Genomic DNA, 19800 nt, shown 5'->3' with positions numbered 1-19800 from the left:
CATTGTTTCAGCTGCCAACCTCCACATCGCTACGGAGACCAGGGGATGTGAGGGAGGAACACACACTGTCAGACACACGCACACATACTGTCAGACACACGCACACATTTTCACACACTGTCAGACACACACACACACACTGTCAGGCCGGAGCGAAGTGACAGGAAGAGATGCAGCGACAGACTGATCACACACATAGACCAGTCAGCCTGTATCACCTCTGTAGGTTGGACGTCAGCTGTAGTACTGTAGGATACTGTTATAGCAGCGAGACTCTAACTGTTGACCTGGAGGAGAAGAGCCTGGTCCACCGGTGAGTCTGATGTTTATTCTTTAACCTGTGTGTGTGTGCGTGTGTGTGGGGGGGGGGGGGTGTTTGTGTGTGTGTGTGTGTGTGTGGGGGGGGGGGGGGGTGTTTGTGTGTGTGTGTGTGTGTCACAGTATGTTTGTGAGTGTGTATGTGTGTGTGTGTGAGAGAGGGATACACCTGTGCAGGGATGAAAGGGGGAGGAGGGAAGGAGGAGAAGGGAGGGAGGAGGAAGGAGGAGACGGGCATAGGGAGGGAGGAGGAGGGAAAAGGAGGGAGGGAAAAGGAGGGAGGGAGAGAGGAGGGAGTAGGAGGAGGGATAGGGAGGGAGGAGGAGGAAGGAGTAGGAGGAGGGATGGGGAGGGAGGAGGAGGAAAGAGGAGACGGGGATATGGAGGAGGAGGAGACGGGGATAGGGAGGGAGGAGGAGGGAAAAGGAGGGAGAAGGGGTGAGGGAAAGAGGAGGAAGAGGGAGAAGGAGGAGGGATAGGGAGGGAGGAGGAGACGGGGATAGGGAGGGAGGAGGAGGAAGGAGGAGACGGGGATAGAGAGGGAGGAGGAGATGGGGGGATGAGGGAGGGAGGAGGAGGAGTATGGGATAGGGAGGGAGGAGGAGGGGAGGATAACCCCCATCCCATTTTAATCCCTAAAGCCCTCCCCCTATCAACAAATAAAGATATGCACGGAGGGGGGAGAAACAGGCTGATCACTAATCTCACACACACAAACAAAAAGGAGGGGTGGGGGTCAGGGGGTTTGTTTGTGTCAGGGGTGTGGTCTTAGAATGACCCACCTTTACATCTGCCTGGCAACTGTTACCACAACAACACTCTCTCTCTCTCTCTCTCTCTCTCTCTATCAACTGTCCCCAAAACAACAACTACCTCTATCTCTCTCTCTCTCTCTTTCTCTATCGACTGTCCCTAAAACAACAACACTCTCTCTCTATCAACTGTCCCCAAAACAACAACTATCTCTCTCTCTCTCTCTCCCTCTATCAACTGTCCCCAAAACAACAACTACCCCCCCTCTCTCTCTCTCTCTCTCTCTCTCTCTCTCTCTCTCTCTCTCTCTCTCTATCAACTGTCCCCAAAACAACAACTACATCTCTCTATCAACTGTCCCCAAAACAACAACTACCCCTCAATTCTATTCATGGGAAACATATGTTAACATTGTCAAAGCAAGTGAGGTAGTGAGGTAGATAATATACGAAAGTGAAATAAACAACAAAAATTAACAGTGAACATTACACTCACAAAGTTCCAAAAGAATAAAGACATTTAAAATGTCTTGTATTTACATAAGTTTACATATATTTACAATTTACATATAAGTTGTATCTACATTGGTGTTTGTTCTTCACTAGTCACCCTTTTCTTGTGACAACAGCTGTATATAGCCTCTACTGTATGTAGACTCTCTCCTGTATATAGCCTTGCTACTTTTATAGCCTCGCTACTGTATACAGCCTCTCTACTGTATATAGCCTCTCTACTCTATATAGCCTCTCTACTGTATATATCCTCTCTACTGTATATAGCCTCTCTACTGTATATATCCTCTCTACTCTATATAGCCTCTCTACTGTATATATCCTCTCTACTGTATATAGCCTCTCTACTGTATGTAGACTCTCTACTGTATATAGACTCTCTACTGTATATAGTCTCTCTACTGTTTACAGCCTCTCTACTCTATATAACCTCTCTACTGTTATAGCCTCTCTACTGTATATAACCTCTCTAATGTATATAGCCTCTACTGTATATAGTCTCTCTACTGTATATAGCCTCGCTACTTTTATAGCCTCGCTACTGTATATAGCCGATCTACAGTTTATAGCCTCTACTGTATACAGCATCTCTACTGTTATAGCCTCTCTACTGTATATAGCCTCTCTACTGTATATAGCCTCTCTACTGTATATAGCCTCTACTGTAAATAGCCTCTCTACTGTATATAGCCTCTCTACTGTATACATCCTCTCTACTGTATATAGCCTCTCTACTGTATATAGCCTCTCTAATGTTTATAGCCTCTACTGTATATAGCCTCTCTACTGTATATAGCCTCGCTAATTTTATAGCCTCGCTAGTGTATATAGCCTCTCTACTGTATACATCCTCTCTACTGTATATAGCCTCTCTACTGTATATAGCCTCTCTACTGTTTATAGCCTCTACTGTATACAGCATCTCTACTGTTATAGCCTCTCTACTGTATATAGCCTCTCTACTGTATATAGTCTCTCTACTGTATATAGCCTCCACTGTATATAGCCTCTCTACTGTATATAGCCTCTCTACTGTATATAGCCTCTCTACTGTATATAGCCTCTCTACTGTATATAACCTCTCTACTGTATACAGCCTCTCTACTGTATATAACCTCTCTACTGTTATAGCCTCTCTACTGTATATAGCCTCTCTAATGTATATAGCCTCTCTACTGTATGTAGCCTCTCTACTGTATATAACCTCTCTACTGTATATAACCTCTCTACTGTATATAGCCTCTCTACTGTATATAACCTCTCTACTGTTATAGCCTCTCTACTGTATATAACCTCTCTACTGTATATAGCCTCTCTATTGTATATAACCTCTCTACTGTATATAGACTCTCTACTGTTATAGTCTCTCTACTGTTATAGTCTCTCTACTGTTATAGCCTCTCTACTGTATATAGCCTCTCTATTGTATATAGCCTCTCTACCGTATACAGCCTCTCTACTGTATATATCCTCCCTACTGTATATAGCCTCTCTACTGTATATAGCCTCTCTACTGTATATAGCCTCTCTTCTGTAGATAACATCTCTACTGTATACAGCCTCTCTACTGTATATAGCCTCTCTACTGTATATAGCCTCTCTACTGTATATAGCCTCTACTGTATATAGACTCTCTACTGTTATAGTCTCTCTACTGTTATAGCCTCTCTACTGTATATAGCCTCTCTACTGTATATAGCCTCTCTACTGTATATAACCTCTCTACTGTATATAGACTCTCTACTGTTATAGCCTCTCTACTGTATACAGCCTCTCTACTGTTTATAGCCTCTCTACTGTTATAGCCTCTCTACTGTATATAACCTCTCTACTGTATATAGCCTCTCTACTGTATATAACCTCTCTACTGTATATAGCCTCTCTACTGTATATAGCCTCTCTACTGGTATAGCCTCTCTACTGTATAAAACCTCTCTACTGTATATAGCCTCTCTACTGTATATAACCTCTCTACTATATATAGCCTCTCTATTGTATATAACCTCTCTACTGTATATATCCTCTCTACTGTATATAGCCTCTACTGTATATAGCCTCTCTACTGTATATAACCTCTCTACTGTATATAGCCTCTCTACTGTATATAACCTCTCTACTGTATATAGCTTCTCTACTGTATATAGCTTCTCTACTGTATATAGCCTGTCTGTTTACTGTTGTTTTATTTCTTTACTTACCTATTGTTCAACTAATACATTTTTTTGCACTTTTGGTTAGAGACTGTAAGTAAGCATTTCACTGTTTGTATTCGGCTCATGTGAAAAAAACCTTTGATTTGATTTGATATTAAGCATCTCCAACCCAAAATGATTTCTAGAATCGGTCTCCTATTTCGCAACAAAGCCTCCTTCACTCATGCTCCCAAACATACCCTCGTAAAACTGACCATCCTACCAATCCTTGATTTTGGCGATGTCATTTACAAAATAGTCTCCAACACTCTACTCAGCAAATTGGATGCAGTCTATCACAGTGCCATTCGTTTTGTCACCAAAGCCCCATATACTACCCACCACTGCGACTTGTACGCTCTCGTTGGCTTGCCCTCGCTTCATACTCGTCGCCAAACCCACTGGCTCCATGTCATCTATAAGTCTTTGCTTGGTAAAGCTACGCCTTATCTTAGCTCACTGGTCACCATAGCAGCACCCATCTGTAGCACACGATCCAGCAGGTATATTTCACTGGTCATCCCCAACACCTCCTTTATCCGCCTTTCCTTCCAGTCCGCTGCTGACTGGAACAAATTTGGAAAAATGTCTGAAGCTGGAGACTCTCCCTCACTATCTTTAAGCACCAGCTGTCAGAGCAGCTCACAGATGACTGCACCTGTAGATAGCCCATCTGTACACAGCCCATCTGTACACAGCCCATCTGTAAACAGCCCATCTGTAAACAGCCCATCTGTAAACAGCCCATCTGTACACAGCCCATCTGTAAACAGCCCATCTGTACACAGCCCATCTGTAAACAGCCCATCTGTACACAGCCCATCTGTAAACAGCCCATCTGTACACAGCCCATCTGTACACAGCCCATCTGTACACAGCCCATCTGTACACAGCCCATCTGTACACAGCCCATCTGTAAACAGCCCATCTGTACACAGCCCATCTGTACACAGCCCATCTGTACACAGCCCATCTGTAAACAGCCCATCTGTACACAGCCCATCTGTACACAGCCCATCTGTACACAGCCCATCTGTACACAGCCCATCTGTAAACAGCCCATCTGTACACAGCCCATCTGTACACAGCCCATCTGTACACAGCCCATCTGTAAACAGCCCATCTGTACACAGCCCATCTGTACACAGCCCATCTGTACACAGCCCATCTGTAAACAGCCCATCTGTACACAGCCCATCTGTACACAGCCCATCTGTACACAGCCCATCTGTAAACAGCCCATCTGTACACAGCCCATCTGTAAACAGCCCATCCACCTACCTCATTCCCATATTTGTTTTTTGTTTTTCTGCTCTTTTGCACCCCAGTATCTCTACTTGCACATCCTCATCCGCACATCTGTCACTCCAGTGTTAATTGCTATATTGTAATTACTTCACCACTATGGCCTATTTATTGCCTTACCTCCCTAATCTTACCTCATATGTACACACTGTATATAGACTTTCCTATTGTATTATTGACTGTATGTTTGTTTATGTGTAACTGTGTTGTTGTTTGTGTCTCACTACATTGCTTTATCTTGACCAGGTCGCAGTTGTAAATGAGAACTTGTTCTCAACTGGCCTACCTGGTTAAATTAAGGTGAAATAATAAACAATTAGGGAGGTGTTCTTACTGTTTTGTTCACTCAGTATATAGCGTGTATTATTATTATTATTATTTTCCTCCGACTAATAAACGGTCACCAGTGCCGCTCTGCTCTTAAAGGCGATGCCCCTCCATATGTCCTCTGAGTTACGAACAGCTGACTGCCAGATCGCCTCCCCTTTAAAAATGAATTATGTGATTACATGTCGTCCCCTCTTCCTCTCCTCCCCTCCCCCTCTTCCCCCTCCCTGTCGAACACATTGTTCTCCACTCCGCACAGGCCCGGTAGAGGAACTGGATGGTTTGAAGCCCCGGTTTAGTTTACGGTGAAAGGAGAAGACAAGACAGGCGTCGGCACGCGCAGATTTACCGTTTTAACGGCAGTGAAGCAGGGCAGCGAGAGAGGAAGGGCGTCCTGTCCTGTACGCGAGTCTGCTGGTAGACATGATGCTATGACCAGGGCTGGAACGGAGGCTCGGGCGCAGACACGCATCACTACCGGCCCCGCGAGACAGACCCACCCGCCTAACAGCCTGGCGGGAGAGACAGGGGTGAGTGACAAACTTCAGGGAAGGAGGGAGAGGAGGAGGGATGGAGGGGGGAGCGGAGTCACTTATTGAAGCTTATATCATGACTCACTATGGACAGCCTGGCTACTGTGATTGCGCGTGTCATATTGGCGCTGTGTGTGTGTGTGTGTGTGTGTGTGTGTGTGTGTGTGTGTGTGTGTGTGTGTGTGTGTGTGTGTGTGTGTGTGTGTGTGTGTGTGTCAGGAAGCTGATGTCTCATCATAATAATGATGACATCTCATCTTGGGATATCATCGCTGCCAATAATCAGAGAGGAGAAGAAAGGATCAGGAGAAAGTCGTGGAGAGAAAGAGAGGGCTTTCACTGCTGGATTGTTTGTAGCCAGAGAAGAGAGAGAGAGAGAGGGCTTTCACTGCTGGATTGTTTGTAGCCAGAGAAGAGAGAGAGAGAGAGGGCTTTCACTGCTGGATTGTTTGTAGCCAGAGAAGAGAGAGAGAGAGGGCTTTCACTGCTGGATTGTTTGTAGCCAGAGAAGAGAGAGAGAGAGAGAGGGCTTTCACTGCTGGATTGTTTGTAGCCAGAGAAGAGAGAGAGAGAGAGAGGGCTTTCACTGCTGGATTGTTTGTAGCCAGAGAAGAGAGAGAGAGAGAGAGGCTTTCACTGCTGGATTGTTTGTAGCCAGAGAAGAGAGAGAGAGAGAGAGAGGGCTTTCACTGCTGGATTGTTTGTAGCCAGAGAAGAGAGAGAGAGAGAGAGAGGGCTTTCACTGCTGGATTGTTTGTAGCCAGAGAAGAGAGAGAGAGAGAGAGGGCTTTCACTGCTGGATTGTTTGTAGCCAGAGAAGAGAGAGAGAGAGGGCTTTCACTGCTGGATTGTTTGTAGCCAGAGAAGAGAGAGAGAGAGAGGGGCTTTCACTGCTGGATTGTTTGTAGCCAGAGAAGAGAGAGAGAGAGAGAGGGCTTTCACTGCTGGATTGTTTGTAGCCAGAGAAGAGAGAGAGAGAGGGCTTTCACTGCTGGATTGTTTGTAGCCAGAGAAGAGAGAGAGAGAGAGAGAGGGCTTTCACTGCTGGATTGTTTGTAGCCAGAGAAGAGAGAGAGAGAGAGGGGCTTTCACTGCTGGATTGTTTGTAGCCAGAGAAGAGAGAGAGAGAGAGGGCTTTCACTGCTGGATTGTTTGTAGCCAGAGAAGAGAGAGAGAGAGAGGGCTTTCACTGCTGGATTGTTTGTAGCCAGAGAAGAGAGAGAGAGAGAGGGCTTTCACTGCTGGATTGTTTGTAGCCAGAGAAGAGAGAGAGAGAGTGGGCTTTCACTGCTGGATTGTTTGTAGCCAGAGAAGAGAAAGAGAGAGAGGGCTTTCACTGCTGGATTGTTTGTAGCCAGAGAAGAGAGAGAGAGAGAGAGAGAGAGAGGGCTTTCACTGCTGGATTGTTTGTAGCCAGAGAAGAGAGAGAGAGAGAGGGCTTTCACTGCTGGATTGTTTGTAGCCAGAGAAGAGAGAGAGAGAGAGGGCTTTCACTGCTGGATTGTTTGTAGCCAGAGAAGAGAGAGAGAGAGGGCTTTCACTGCTGGATTGTTTGTAGCCAGAGAAGAGAGAGAGAGAGGGCTTTCACTGCTGGATTGTTTGTAGCCAGAGAAGAGAGAGAGAGAGGGCTTTCACTGCTGGATTGTTTGTAGCCAGAGAAGAGAGAGAGAGAGAGGGCTTTCACTGCTGGATTGTTTGTAGCCAGAGAAGAGAGAGAGAGAGGGCTTTCACTGCTGGATTGTTTGTAGCCAGAGAAGAGAGAGAGAGGGCTTTCACTGCTGGATTGTTTGTAGCCAGAGAAGAGAAAGAGAGGGCTTTCACTGCTGGATTGTTTGTAGCCAGAGAAGAGAGAGAGAGAGAGAGGGCTTTCACTGCTGGATTGTTTGTAGCCAGAGAAGAGAGAGAGAGAGAGGGCTTTCACTGCTGGATTGTTTGTAGCCAGAGAAGAGAGAGAGAGAGAGGGCTTTCACTGCTGGATTGTTTGTAGCCAGAGAAGAGAGAGAGAGAGAGGGGCTTTCACTGCTGGATTGTTTGTAGCCAGAGAAGAGAGAGAGAGAGAGGGCTTTCACTGCTGGATTGTTTGTAGCCAGAGAAGAGAGAGAGAGAGAGGGCTTTCACTGCTGGATTGTTTGTAGCCAGAGAAGAGAGAGAGAGAGAGGTGGAGAAAATAACTCCTGATAAACTCATTAACAGAAACATCTAATATGGCCAGTAAGAGAACTATCATCCGTCTGTCCCGGAAGTCCAGAGCTTTATTGTGTGTACAGCCTAATATTGAAGTAAATAGCCTTCAGGAGACCTGTGCTCTAGCTAAAGCCTATACGCTACTCGGCTGTCTGTCTCCCGCTTTGAGTGGCAAATCAAATACAGAATAACAATATGACTAGATTTATTAGACTAGCTGTTAGTTGGTAGTTTAGCAGAGGTCATGACTGACTGACTGTTTGATTCTTTTGTTATATGTTATGGGTTATTGTCTCCCGGCTCCCATCACATTAAGCTACAGCTCTCTGATCCAACAAGAAGCTCTGAGTGCTGTCTCAATGATGCTGTCACTTTGATTCTCGATGGTCAGTGTGTGTGTGTGTGTGTGTGTGTGTGTGTGTGTGTGTGTGTGTCAGAGAGCAGGGGACGGACGGGGTCTTATTTGTGCAGCTGCATGCGCCAGGCGGCCCGTGTCCTACTTTCTCTCGCGCGGCGGCTCGGTTCTTTGTTCGCTACCGCTGAGCGCGTCTGCCCTTGCCGCGGCTTTGCGGTGTGTGTGTGTGTGTTTTTTTGCGTAGTATTGCGTTTGCCGCTCAACCGCTTCGTGACTTGCCGGGGGGAGAAGCCGGGAAGAGCGGGAGATTATGCCGACTGACAGGTCTCTGTTCCCGGAGAGGAGAGGGCGGTAGCTTCGGTTACTACCGCTATTATTACCGTTATAAATCATTATACATGCTCCGTTATGACTGGAGACAACATGATATCAACTTCACACACACACACACACACACACACACACACACACACACACACACACACAGAGAGAGAGAGAAAACAGGCTGATGATCCTGTATGAAAGAGTGACATCATATTTGGGGATTTAAGAGACCATTACAAATCACTTTCTAAAAATGTCTACTGTCTATCGCCTTCTCTCCCTCTCTCGATCTCTCTCTCCCTCTCTCGATCTCTCTCCCTCTCTCTCTCTCTCTCTCTCTCACTCACTCTCTCTCTCTCTCCCTCTCTCGATCTCCCCTCTCTCGATCTCTCCCACTCTCTCTCTCACTCTCTCTCTCTCTCTCTCTCTCTCTCTCTCTCTCTCGATCTCTCCCTCTCTCGATCTCTCCCACCCTCTCTCTCCCTCTCTCGATCTCTCCCACCCTCTCTCTCCCTCTCTCGATCTCCCCTCTCTCGATCTCTCCCACTCTCTTTCTCTCTCTCTCGATCTCTCCCTCTCTCGATCTCTCCCACCCTCTCTCTCTCTCTCTCTCTCTCTCTCTCTCTCTACTTCAATATGTTCTGCTCTCGCTCTCTCGCTCTCTCTCTCGCTCTCTCTCCACTTCAATCTGTTCTGCTCTCTCTTTCTCCTATACGTTTTAATGTTTTCTTCCTGTCTATCTCTTCTTTCTTGTTCTCCTCTGCCATTTTTTTCTCTTTCCTCAACATCTAGACTTTATAGACTCTCTCAGACCCCTCAGTTCAACTGGATCAGCTTTATTACCATGGAAATACTAGTGTCTGTCTGTCTGTCTGTCTGTCTGTCTGTCTGTCTGTCTGTCCCAAGGTATTGGTATTTATGAGGATCCCCATGAGCCAGTCATCAGCCACTCTTCCTGGGGTCCACATAGTACAGAACATATGGTGCATCAATTGCTTTCCCCCCCTCATCAATCTACACGTAATACCCCATAATGACATCACAATACCCCATAATGACATCACAATACGCCCAAAATGACAAAGCAAAAAAAAAAAATGTTATTGATATTTTAGAAAAAATAAACGTAAATATCACATTTACATAAGTCTTCAGATGCTTTACTCAGTACTATGTTGAAGCACCTTTGGCAGCGATTACAGCCTCCAGTCTTCTTGGGTATGACACTACAAGCTTGGCACACCTGTATTTGGGGAGTTTCTCTCATTCTTCTCTGCAGATCCTCTCAAGCTCTGTCAGGTTGGATGGGGAGCGTCGCTGCACAGATATTTTCAGGTCTCTCCAGAGATGTTCATTGGGTTCAAGTCCGGGTTCTGGGCGGGCCACTCAAGGACATTCAGAGACTTGTCCCGAAGCCACTCCTTCGTTGTCTTGGCTGTGTGCTTAGGGTCGTAGTCCTGTTGGAAGGTGAATCATCGCCCCAGTCTGAGGTCCTGAGTGCTCTGGAGCAGGTTTTCATCAAGGATCTCTATGTACTTTGTGCTGTTCATCTTCCTCTCGATCCTGACGCTGAAAAACTTCCCACAGCATGATACTGCCACCACCATGCTTCACCGTAGGGATCGTGCCATGTTTCCTCCAGACGTGAAGCTTGGCATTCAGGCCAAAGAGTTCAATCTTGGTTTCATCAGACCAGAGAATCTTGTTTCTCATCATCTGAGTCTTTTAGGTGCCTTTTGGCAAACACCAAACGGGCTGTCACGTGCCTTTTACTGAGGAGTGGCTTCCGTCTGGCCACTCTACCATAAAGGCCTGATTGGTGGAGTGCTGCAGAGATGGTTGTCCTTCTGGAAGGTTCTCCCATCTCCACAGAGGAACTTTAGAGCTCTGTCAGAGTGACTATCGTGTTCTTGGTCACCTCCCTGACCAAGGCCTTTCTCCCCCGATGGCTCAGTTTGGCCGGACGGCCAGCTCTAGGAAGAGTTTTGCTGGTTCCAAACTCCTCCATTTAAGAATTATGGAGGCCACTGTGTTCTTGGGGACCTTCAATGCTACAGCCATTTTTTGGTACCCTTTCCCAGATCTGTGCCTCGACACAATCCTGTCTCAGCGCTCTACAGACAGACAATTCCTTCAGCCTCACGGCTTGGTTTTTGCTCTGACATACACTGTCAACTGTGGGACCTTATATAGACAGGTGTTTGCCTTTCCAAATCCTGTCCAATCAATTGAATTTACCACAGGAGGACCCCAATCAAGTTGTAGAAACATCTCAAGGATGATCAATGGAAACTGGATGCACCTGAGCTCAATTTTGAGTCTCATAGTAAAGGGTATAAATACTTAAGTAAATAAGATATTTTTGTTTTTTATATTTTATAAATTGGCAAATATTTCTAAAAACCTGTTTTCGCTTTGTCATTATCAGTTATTGCGTGTAGATTGATGAGGAAAAGTTTTAATTTAATCCATTTCAGAATAAGGCTGTAACGTAACAAAATGTGGAAAATGGGAAGGGGCCTGAAAACGTTCCAAGTCCACTTTCCATTTAAACATCACACAGCCTATCGATATCTAGGTCTAATACACAACACAGTGTCAATTACAATACCATAGATATAAAATGGCTGTCTCTGTTTTATAGCTGGCCTGAGTTTCCTGGTGTGGCAGAGAGTTCCATGTAGTCATGGCTCTATTTAATATTATGTGTTTCCTAGCCTCTGTTCTGGACCTGGGGAGGCCTCTGCTAGAGCGGAGTGTGTGTGTGTGTGTGTGTGTGTGTGTGTGTGTGTAACGTGTGTTCTCCTCCCTCAGGTTGTGGTAGAGCCGTGTGTGTGTGTGTGTGTGTGTGTGTGTGTAACGTGTGTTCTCCTCCCTCAGGTTGTGGTAGAGCCGTGTGTGTGTGTGTGTGTGCGTGCGTGTAACGTGTGTTCTCCTCCCTCACGTTGTGGTAGAGCGGAGTGTGTGTGTGTGTAACGTGTGTTCTCCTCCCTCAGGTTGTGGTAGAGCCGTGTGTGTGTGTGTGTGTGTGTGTGTGTGTGTGTAACGTGTGTTCTCCTCCCTCACGTTGTGGTAGAGCGGAGTGTGTGTGTGTGTGTGTGTGTGTGCGTGTGTGTGTAACGTGTGTTCTCCTCACTCACGTTGTGGTAGAGCGGAGTGTGTGTGTGTGTGTGTGTGTAACGTGTGTGTGTGTGTGTGTAACGTGTGTGTGTGTGTAACGTGTGTTCTCCTCCCTCACGTTGTGGTAGAGCCGTGTGTGTGTGTGTGTGTGTGTGTAACGTGTGTTCTCCTCCCTCAGGTTGTGGTAGAGCCGTGTGTGTGTGTGTGTGTGCGTGTGTGTGTGTAACGTGTGTTCTCCTCCCTCACGTTGTGGTAGAGCCGTGTGTGTGTGTGTGTGTGTGTGTGTAACGTGTGTTCTCCTCCCTCAGGTTGTGGTAGAGCCGAGTGTGTGTGTCTAGATGGCCCCGCGGCCATCTTCAGGGGAACTATGGGGCCTTCACCTCATGCCCCCTAGGATCCTGGTGGACTGCTGTCTGCCCAATGGCATGCTGGTTAGTCTGGAGTGTCTCAGAGAGGCGCCGCTCACGAACATCAAACAACAGCTGTTCACAGAGGCCCGGAAATACCCCCTGTACCACTTACTACAGGTAATTATACCACCTACTACAGGTAACTATGCCCTCTATACCACCTACTACAGGTAACTATACCCCCTATACCACCTACTACAGGTAACTATGCCCCCTATACCACCTACTACAGGTAACTATGCCCTCTATACCACCTACTACAGGTAACTATACCCTCTATACCACCTACTACAGGTAACTATGCCCTCTATACCACCTACTACAGGTAACTATGCCCTCTATACCACCTACAACAGGTAACTATGCCCCCTATACCACCTACTACAGGTAACTATACCCCCTATACCACCTACTACAGGTAAATATGCCCTCTATACCACCTACTACAGGTAACTATGCCCTCTATACCACCTACAACAGGTAACTATACCCCCTATACCACCTACTACAGGTAACTATGCCCTCTATACCACCTACTACAGGTAACTATGCCCTCTATACCACCTACTACAGGTAACTATACCCCCTATACCCCCTATACCACCTACTACAGGTAACTATGCCCTCTATACCACCTACTACAGGTAACTATGCCCTCTATACCACCTACTACAGGTAACTATGCCCTCTATACCCCCTATACCACCTACTACAGGTAACTATGCCCTCTATACCACCTACTACAGGTAACTATACCACCTATACCACCTACTACAGGTAACTATACCCCCTATACCACCTACTACAGGTAACTATGCCCTCTATACCACCTACTACAGGTAACTATACCCCCTATACCACCTAATACAGGTAACTATAACCCCAATAACACCTACTACAGGTAACTATACCCCCTATAACACCTACTACAGGTAACTATACCCCCTATACCACCTACTACAGGTAACTATACCCCCTATACCACTTACTACAGGTAACTATGCCCTCTATACCACCTACTACAGGTAACTATGCCCCCTATACAACCTACTATAGGTAACTATGCCCTCTATACCACCTACTACAGGTAACTATGCCCTCTATACCACCTACTACAGGTAACTATGCCCCCTATACCACCTACTACAGGTAACTATGCCCCCTATACCACCTACTACAGGTAACTATGCCCTCTATACCACCTACTACAGGTAACTATGCCCTCTATACCACCTACTACAGGTAACTATACCCCCTATACCACCTACTACAGGTAACTATACCCCCTATACCACCTACTACAGGTAACTATGCCCTCTATACCACCTACTACAGGTAACTATACCCCCTATACCACCTACTACAGGTAACTATGCCCCCTATACCACCTACTACAGGTAACTATACCCCCTATACCACCTACTACAGGTAACAATACCCCCTATAACACCTACTACAGGTAACTATGCCCCCTATACCACCTACTACAGGTAACTATACCCCCTATACCACCTACTACAGGTAACTATACCCCCTATACCACCTACTACAGGTAACTATGCCCTCTATACCACCTACTACAGGTAACTATGCCCCCTATACCACCTACTACAGGTAACTATACCCCCTATACCACCTACTACAGGTAACTATGCCCTCTATACCACCTACTACAGGTAACTATGCCCCCTATACCACCTACTACAGGTAACTATGCCCCCTATACCACCTACTACAGGTAACTATACCCCCTATACCACCTACTACAGGTAACTATACCCCCTATACCACCTACTACAGGTAACTATGCCCTCTATACCACCTACTACAGGTAACTATGCCCCTATACCACCTACTACAGGTAACTATACCCCTATACCACCTACTACAGGTAACTATACCCCCTATACCACCTACTACAGGTAACTATACCCCTATACCACCTACTACAGGTAACTATACCCCCTATACCACCTACTACAGGTAACTATACCCCTATACCACCTACTACAGGTAACTATGCCCTCTATACCACCTACTACAGGTAACTATGCCCCCTATACCACCTACTACAGGTAACTATGCCCCCTATACCACCTACTACAGGTAACTATACCCCCTATAACACCTACTACAGGTAACTATACCCCCTATACCACCTACTACAGGTAACTATACCCCCTATAACACCTACTACAGGTAACTATACCCCCTATACCACCTACTACAGGTAACAATACCCCCTATACCACCTACTACAGGTAACTATACCCCCTATACCACCTACAACAGGTAACTATACCCCCTATACCACCTACTACTGGTAACTATGCCCCCTATACCACCTACTACAGGTAACTATGCCCTCTATACCACCTACTACAGGTAACTATGCCCTCTATACCCCCTATACCACCTACTACAGGTAACTATACCCCCTATACCACCTACTACAGGTAACTATGCCCTCTATACCCCCTATACCACCTACTACAGGTAACTATACCCCCTATACCACCTACTACAGGTAACTATACCCCCTATACCACCTACTACAGGTAACTATGCCCTCTATACCACCTACTACAGGTAACTATGCCCCCTATACCACCTACTACAGGTAACTATGCCCCCTATACCACCTACTACAGGTAACTATACCCCCTATACCACCTACTACAGGTAACTATACCCCCTATAACACCTACTACAGGTAACTATGCCCCCTATACCACCTACTACAGGTAACTATACCCCATATACCACCTACTACAGGTAACTATACCCCGTATACCACCTACTACAGGTAACTATGCCCTCTATACCACCTACTACAGGTAACTATGCCCCCTATACCACCTACTACAGGTAACTATACCCCCTATACCACCTACTACAGGTAACTATACCCCCTATAACATCTACTACAGGTAACTATGCCCCCTATACCACCTACTACAGGTAACTATACCCCATATACCACCTACTACAGGTAACTATACCCCGTATACCACCTACTACAGGTAACTATGCCCTCTATATAACCTACTACAGGTAACTATACCCCCTATACCACCTACTACAGGTAACTATGCCCTCTATACCACCTACTACAGGTAACTATGCCCTCTATACCCCCTATACCACCTACTACAGGTAACTATGCCCCCTATACCACCTACTACAGGTAACTATACCCCCTATAACACCTACTACAGGTAACTATACCACCTATACCACCTACTACAGGTAACTATGCCCTCTATACCCCCTATACCACCTACTACAGGTAACTATGCCCTCTATACCACCTACGACAGGTAACTATGCCCTCTATACCCCCTATACCACCTACTACAGGTAACTATGCCCCCTGTAACACCTACTACAGGTAACTATACCCCCTATACCACCTACTACAGGTAACTATACCCCCTATACTACCTACTACAGGTAACTATACCCCCTATACAACCTAATACAGGTAACTATACCCCCTATAACACCTACTACAGGTAACTATACCCCCTATACCACTTATTACAGGTAACTATACCCCCTATACCACCTACTACATGTAACTATGCCCCCTATACCACCTACTACAGGTAACTATACCCCCTATAAAACCTACTACAGGTAAATATACCCCCTATACCACCTACTATAGGTAACTATGCCCGCTATACAACCTACTATAGGTAACTATGCCCTCTATACCCCCTATACCACCTACTACAGGTAACTATGCCCTCTATACCACCTACGACAGGTAACTATACCCTCTACTACAGGTAACTATACCCCTATACCACCTACTACAGGTAACTATGCCCTCTATACCACCTACTACAGGTAACTATACCCCCTATACCACCTACTACAGGTAACTATACCCCCTATACCACCTACTATAGGTAACTATGCCCGCTATACAACCTACTATAGGTAACTATGCCCTCTATACCACCTACTACAGGTAACTATACCCCCTATACCACCTACTACAGGTAACTATGCCCTCTATACCACCTACTACAGGTAACTATGCACTCTATACCACCTACTACAGGTAACTATACCCCCTATACCACCTACTACAGGTAACTATACCCCCTATACCACCTACTACAGGTAACTATGCCCCCTATACCACCTACTACAGGTAACTATACCCCCTATACCACCTACTACAGGTAACTATGCCCTCTATACCACCTACAACAGGTAACTATACCCCCTATACCACCTACTACAGGTAACTATACCCCCTATACCACCTACTACAGGTAACTATGCCCCCTATACCACCTACTACAGGTAACTATACCCCCTATACCACCTACTACAGGTAACTATGCCCTCTATACCCCCTATACCACCTACTACTGGTAACTATGCCCCCTATACCACCTACTACAGGTAACTATGCCCTCTATACCACCTACTACAGGTAACTATGCCCCCTATACCACCTACTACAGGTAACTATGCCCCCTATACCACCTACTACAGGTAACTATACCCCCTATACCACCTACTACAGGTAACTATGCCCCCTATACCACCTACTACAGGTAACTATACCCCCTATACCACCTACTACAGGTAACTATGTCCTCTATACCACCTACTACAGGTAACTATACCCCCTATACCACCTACTACAGGTAACTATGCCCCCTATAACACCTACTACAGGTAACTATGACCCCCTATACCACCTACTACAGGTAACTATGCCCCCTATACCACCTACTACAGGTAACTATACCCCCTATACCACCTACTACAGGTAACTATGCCCGCTATACCACCTACTACAGGTAACTATACCCCGTATACCACCTACTACAGGTAACTATGCCCTCTATATAACCTACTACAGGTAACTATACCCCCTATACCACCTACTACAGGTAACTATGCCCTCTATACCACCTACTACAGGTAACTATGCCCTCTATACCCCCTATACCACCTACTACAGGTAACTATGCCCCCTATACCACCTACTACAGGTAACTATACCCCCTATAACACCTACTACAGGTAACTATACCACCTATACCACCTACTACAGGTAACTATGCCCTCTATACCCCCTATACCACCTACTACAGGTAACTATGCCCTCTATACCACCTACGACAGGTAACTATGCCCTCTATACCACCTACTACAGGTAACTATGCCCCCTGTAACACCTACTACAGGTAACTATACCCCCTATACCACCTACTACAGGTAACTATACCCCCTATACTACCTACTACAGGTAACTATACCCCCTATACAACCTAATACAGGTAACTATACCCCCTATAACACCTACTACAGGTAACTATACCCCCTATACCACTTATTACAGGTAACTATACCCCCTATACCACCTACTACATGTAACTATGCCCCCTATACCACCTACTACAGGTAACTATACCCCCTATAAAACCTACTACAGGTAAATATACCCCCTATACCACCTACTATAGGTAACTATGCCCGCTATACAACCTACTATAGGTAACTATGCCCTCTATACCCCCTATACCACCTACTACAGGTAACTATGCCCTCTATACCACCTACGACAGGTAACTATACCCTCTACTACAGGTAACTATACCCCCTATACCACCTACTACAGGTAACTATGCCCTCTATACCACCTACTACAGGTAACTATACCCCCTATACCACCTACTACAGGTAACTATACCCCCTATACCACCTACTATAGGTAACTATGCCCGCTATACAACCTACTATAGGTAACTATGCCCTCTATACCACCTACTACAGGTAACTATACCCCCTATACCACCTACTACAGGTAACTATGCCCTCTATACCACCTACTACAGGTAACTATGCACTCTATACCACCTACTACAGGTAACTATACCCCCTATACCACCTACTACAGGTAACTATACCCACTATACCACCTACTACAGGTAACTATGCCCCCTATACCACCTACTACAGGTAACTATACCCCCTATACCACCTACTACAGGTAACTATGCCCTCTATACCACCTACAACAGGTAACTATACCCCCTATACCACCTACTACAGGTAACTATACCCCTATACCACCTACTACAGGTAACTATGCCCCCTATACCACCTACTACAGGTAACTATACCCCCTATACCACCTACTACAGGTAACTATGCCCTCTATACCCCTATACCACCTACTACTGGTAACTATGCCCCTATACCACCTACTACAGGTAACTATGCCCTCTATACCACCTACTACAGGTAACTATGCCCCCTATACCACCTACTACAGGTAACTATGCCCCCTATACCACCTACTACAGGTAACTATACCCCTATACCACCTACTACAGGTAACTATGCCCCTATACCACCTACTACAGGTAACTATACCCCCTATACCACCTACTACAGGTAACTATGTCCTCTATACCACCTACTACAGGTAACTATACCCCCTATACCACCTACTACAGGTAACTATGCCCCCTATAACACCTACTACAGGTAACTATGACCCCCTATACCACCTACTACAGGTAACTATGCCCCCTATACCACCTACTACAGGTAACTATACCCCCTATACCACCTACTACAGGTAACTATGCCCGCTATACCACCTACTACAGGTAACTATGCCCCCTATACCACCTACTACAGGTAACTATGCCCCCTATACCACCTACTACAGGTAACTATGCCCTCTATACCCCCTATACCACCTACTACAGGTAACTATGCCCTCTATACCACCTACTACAGGTAACTATACCCCCTATACCACCTACTACAGGTAACTATGCCCGCTATACCACCTACTACAGGTAACTATGCCCCCTATACCACCTACTACAGGTAACTATGCCCCCTATACCACCTACTACAGGTAACTATACCCCTATACCACCTACTACAGGTAACTATGCCCGCTATACCACCTACTACAGGTAACTATGCCCCCTATACCACCTACTACAGGTAACTATACCCCCTATACCACCTACTACAGGTAACTATGCCCGCTATACCACCTACTACAGGTAACTATGCCCTCTATACCACCTACTACAGGTAACTATACCCCCTATACCACTTATTACAGGTAACTATGCCCTCTATACCACCTACTACATGTAACTATGCCCTCTATACCACCTACAACAGGTAACTATGCCCCCTATACCACCTACTACAGGTAACTATGCCCCCTATACCACTTATTACAGGTAACTATGCCCTCTATACCACCTACTACAGGTAACTATACCCCCTATACCCCCTATACCACCTATTACAGGTAACTATGCCCTCTATACCACCTACTACATGTAACTATGCCCCCTATACCACCTACTACAGGTAACTATGCCCTCTATACCACCTACTACATGTAACTATGCCCCCTATACCACCTACTACAGGTAACTATGCCCTCTATACCAATTACTA

The 19800-nt window shown here is 45.9% G+C and overlaps 1 protein-coding gene across 1 annotated transcript in view; it reads left to right on the top strand.

The window, feature by feature from the left end:
* Positions 1–232: 232 nt before the first annotated feature.
* The window catches only part of zgc:158659 (uncharacterized protein LOC791141 homolog), a 112543-nt gene continuing 92975 nt past the window's right edge, over positions 233–19800 (top strand). The window contains exons 1-3 of the mRNA XM_064940881.1: positions 233–313; positions 5667–5937; positions 12232–12450. Coding sequence (XP_064796953.1) covers positions 12262–12450 — 189 coding nt within the window. The 5' untranslated portion in view covers positions 233–313; positions 5667–5937; positions 12232–12261. The remainder of the gene's footprint in view (positions 314–5666; positions 5938–12231; positions 12451–19800) is intronic.

Source organism: Oncorhynchus masou, chromosome 27, assembly GCF_036934945.1.
Source record: "Oncorhynchus masou masou isolate Uvic2021 chromosome 27, UVic_Omas_1.1, whole genome shotgun sequence".
Taxonomy (NCBI): Eukaryota; Metazoa; Chordata; class Actinopteri; order Salmoniformes; family Salmonidae; genus Oncorhynchus; species Oncorhynchus masou.
This window is presented reverse-complemented; position numbering and strand designations above follow the sequence as displayed.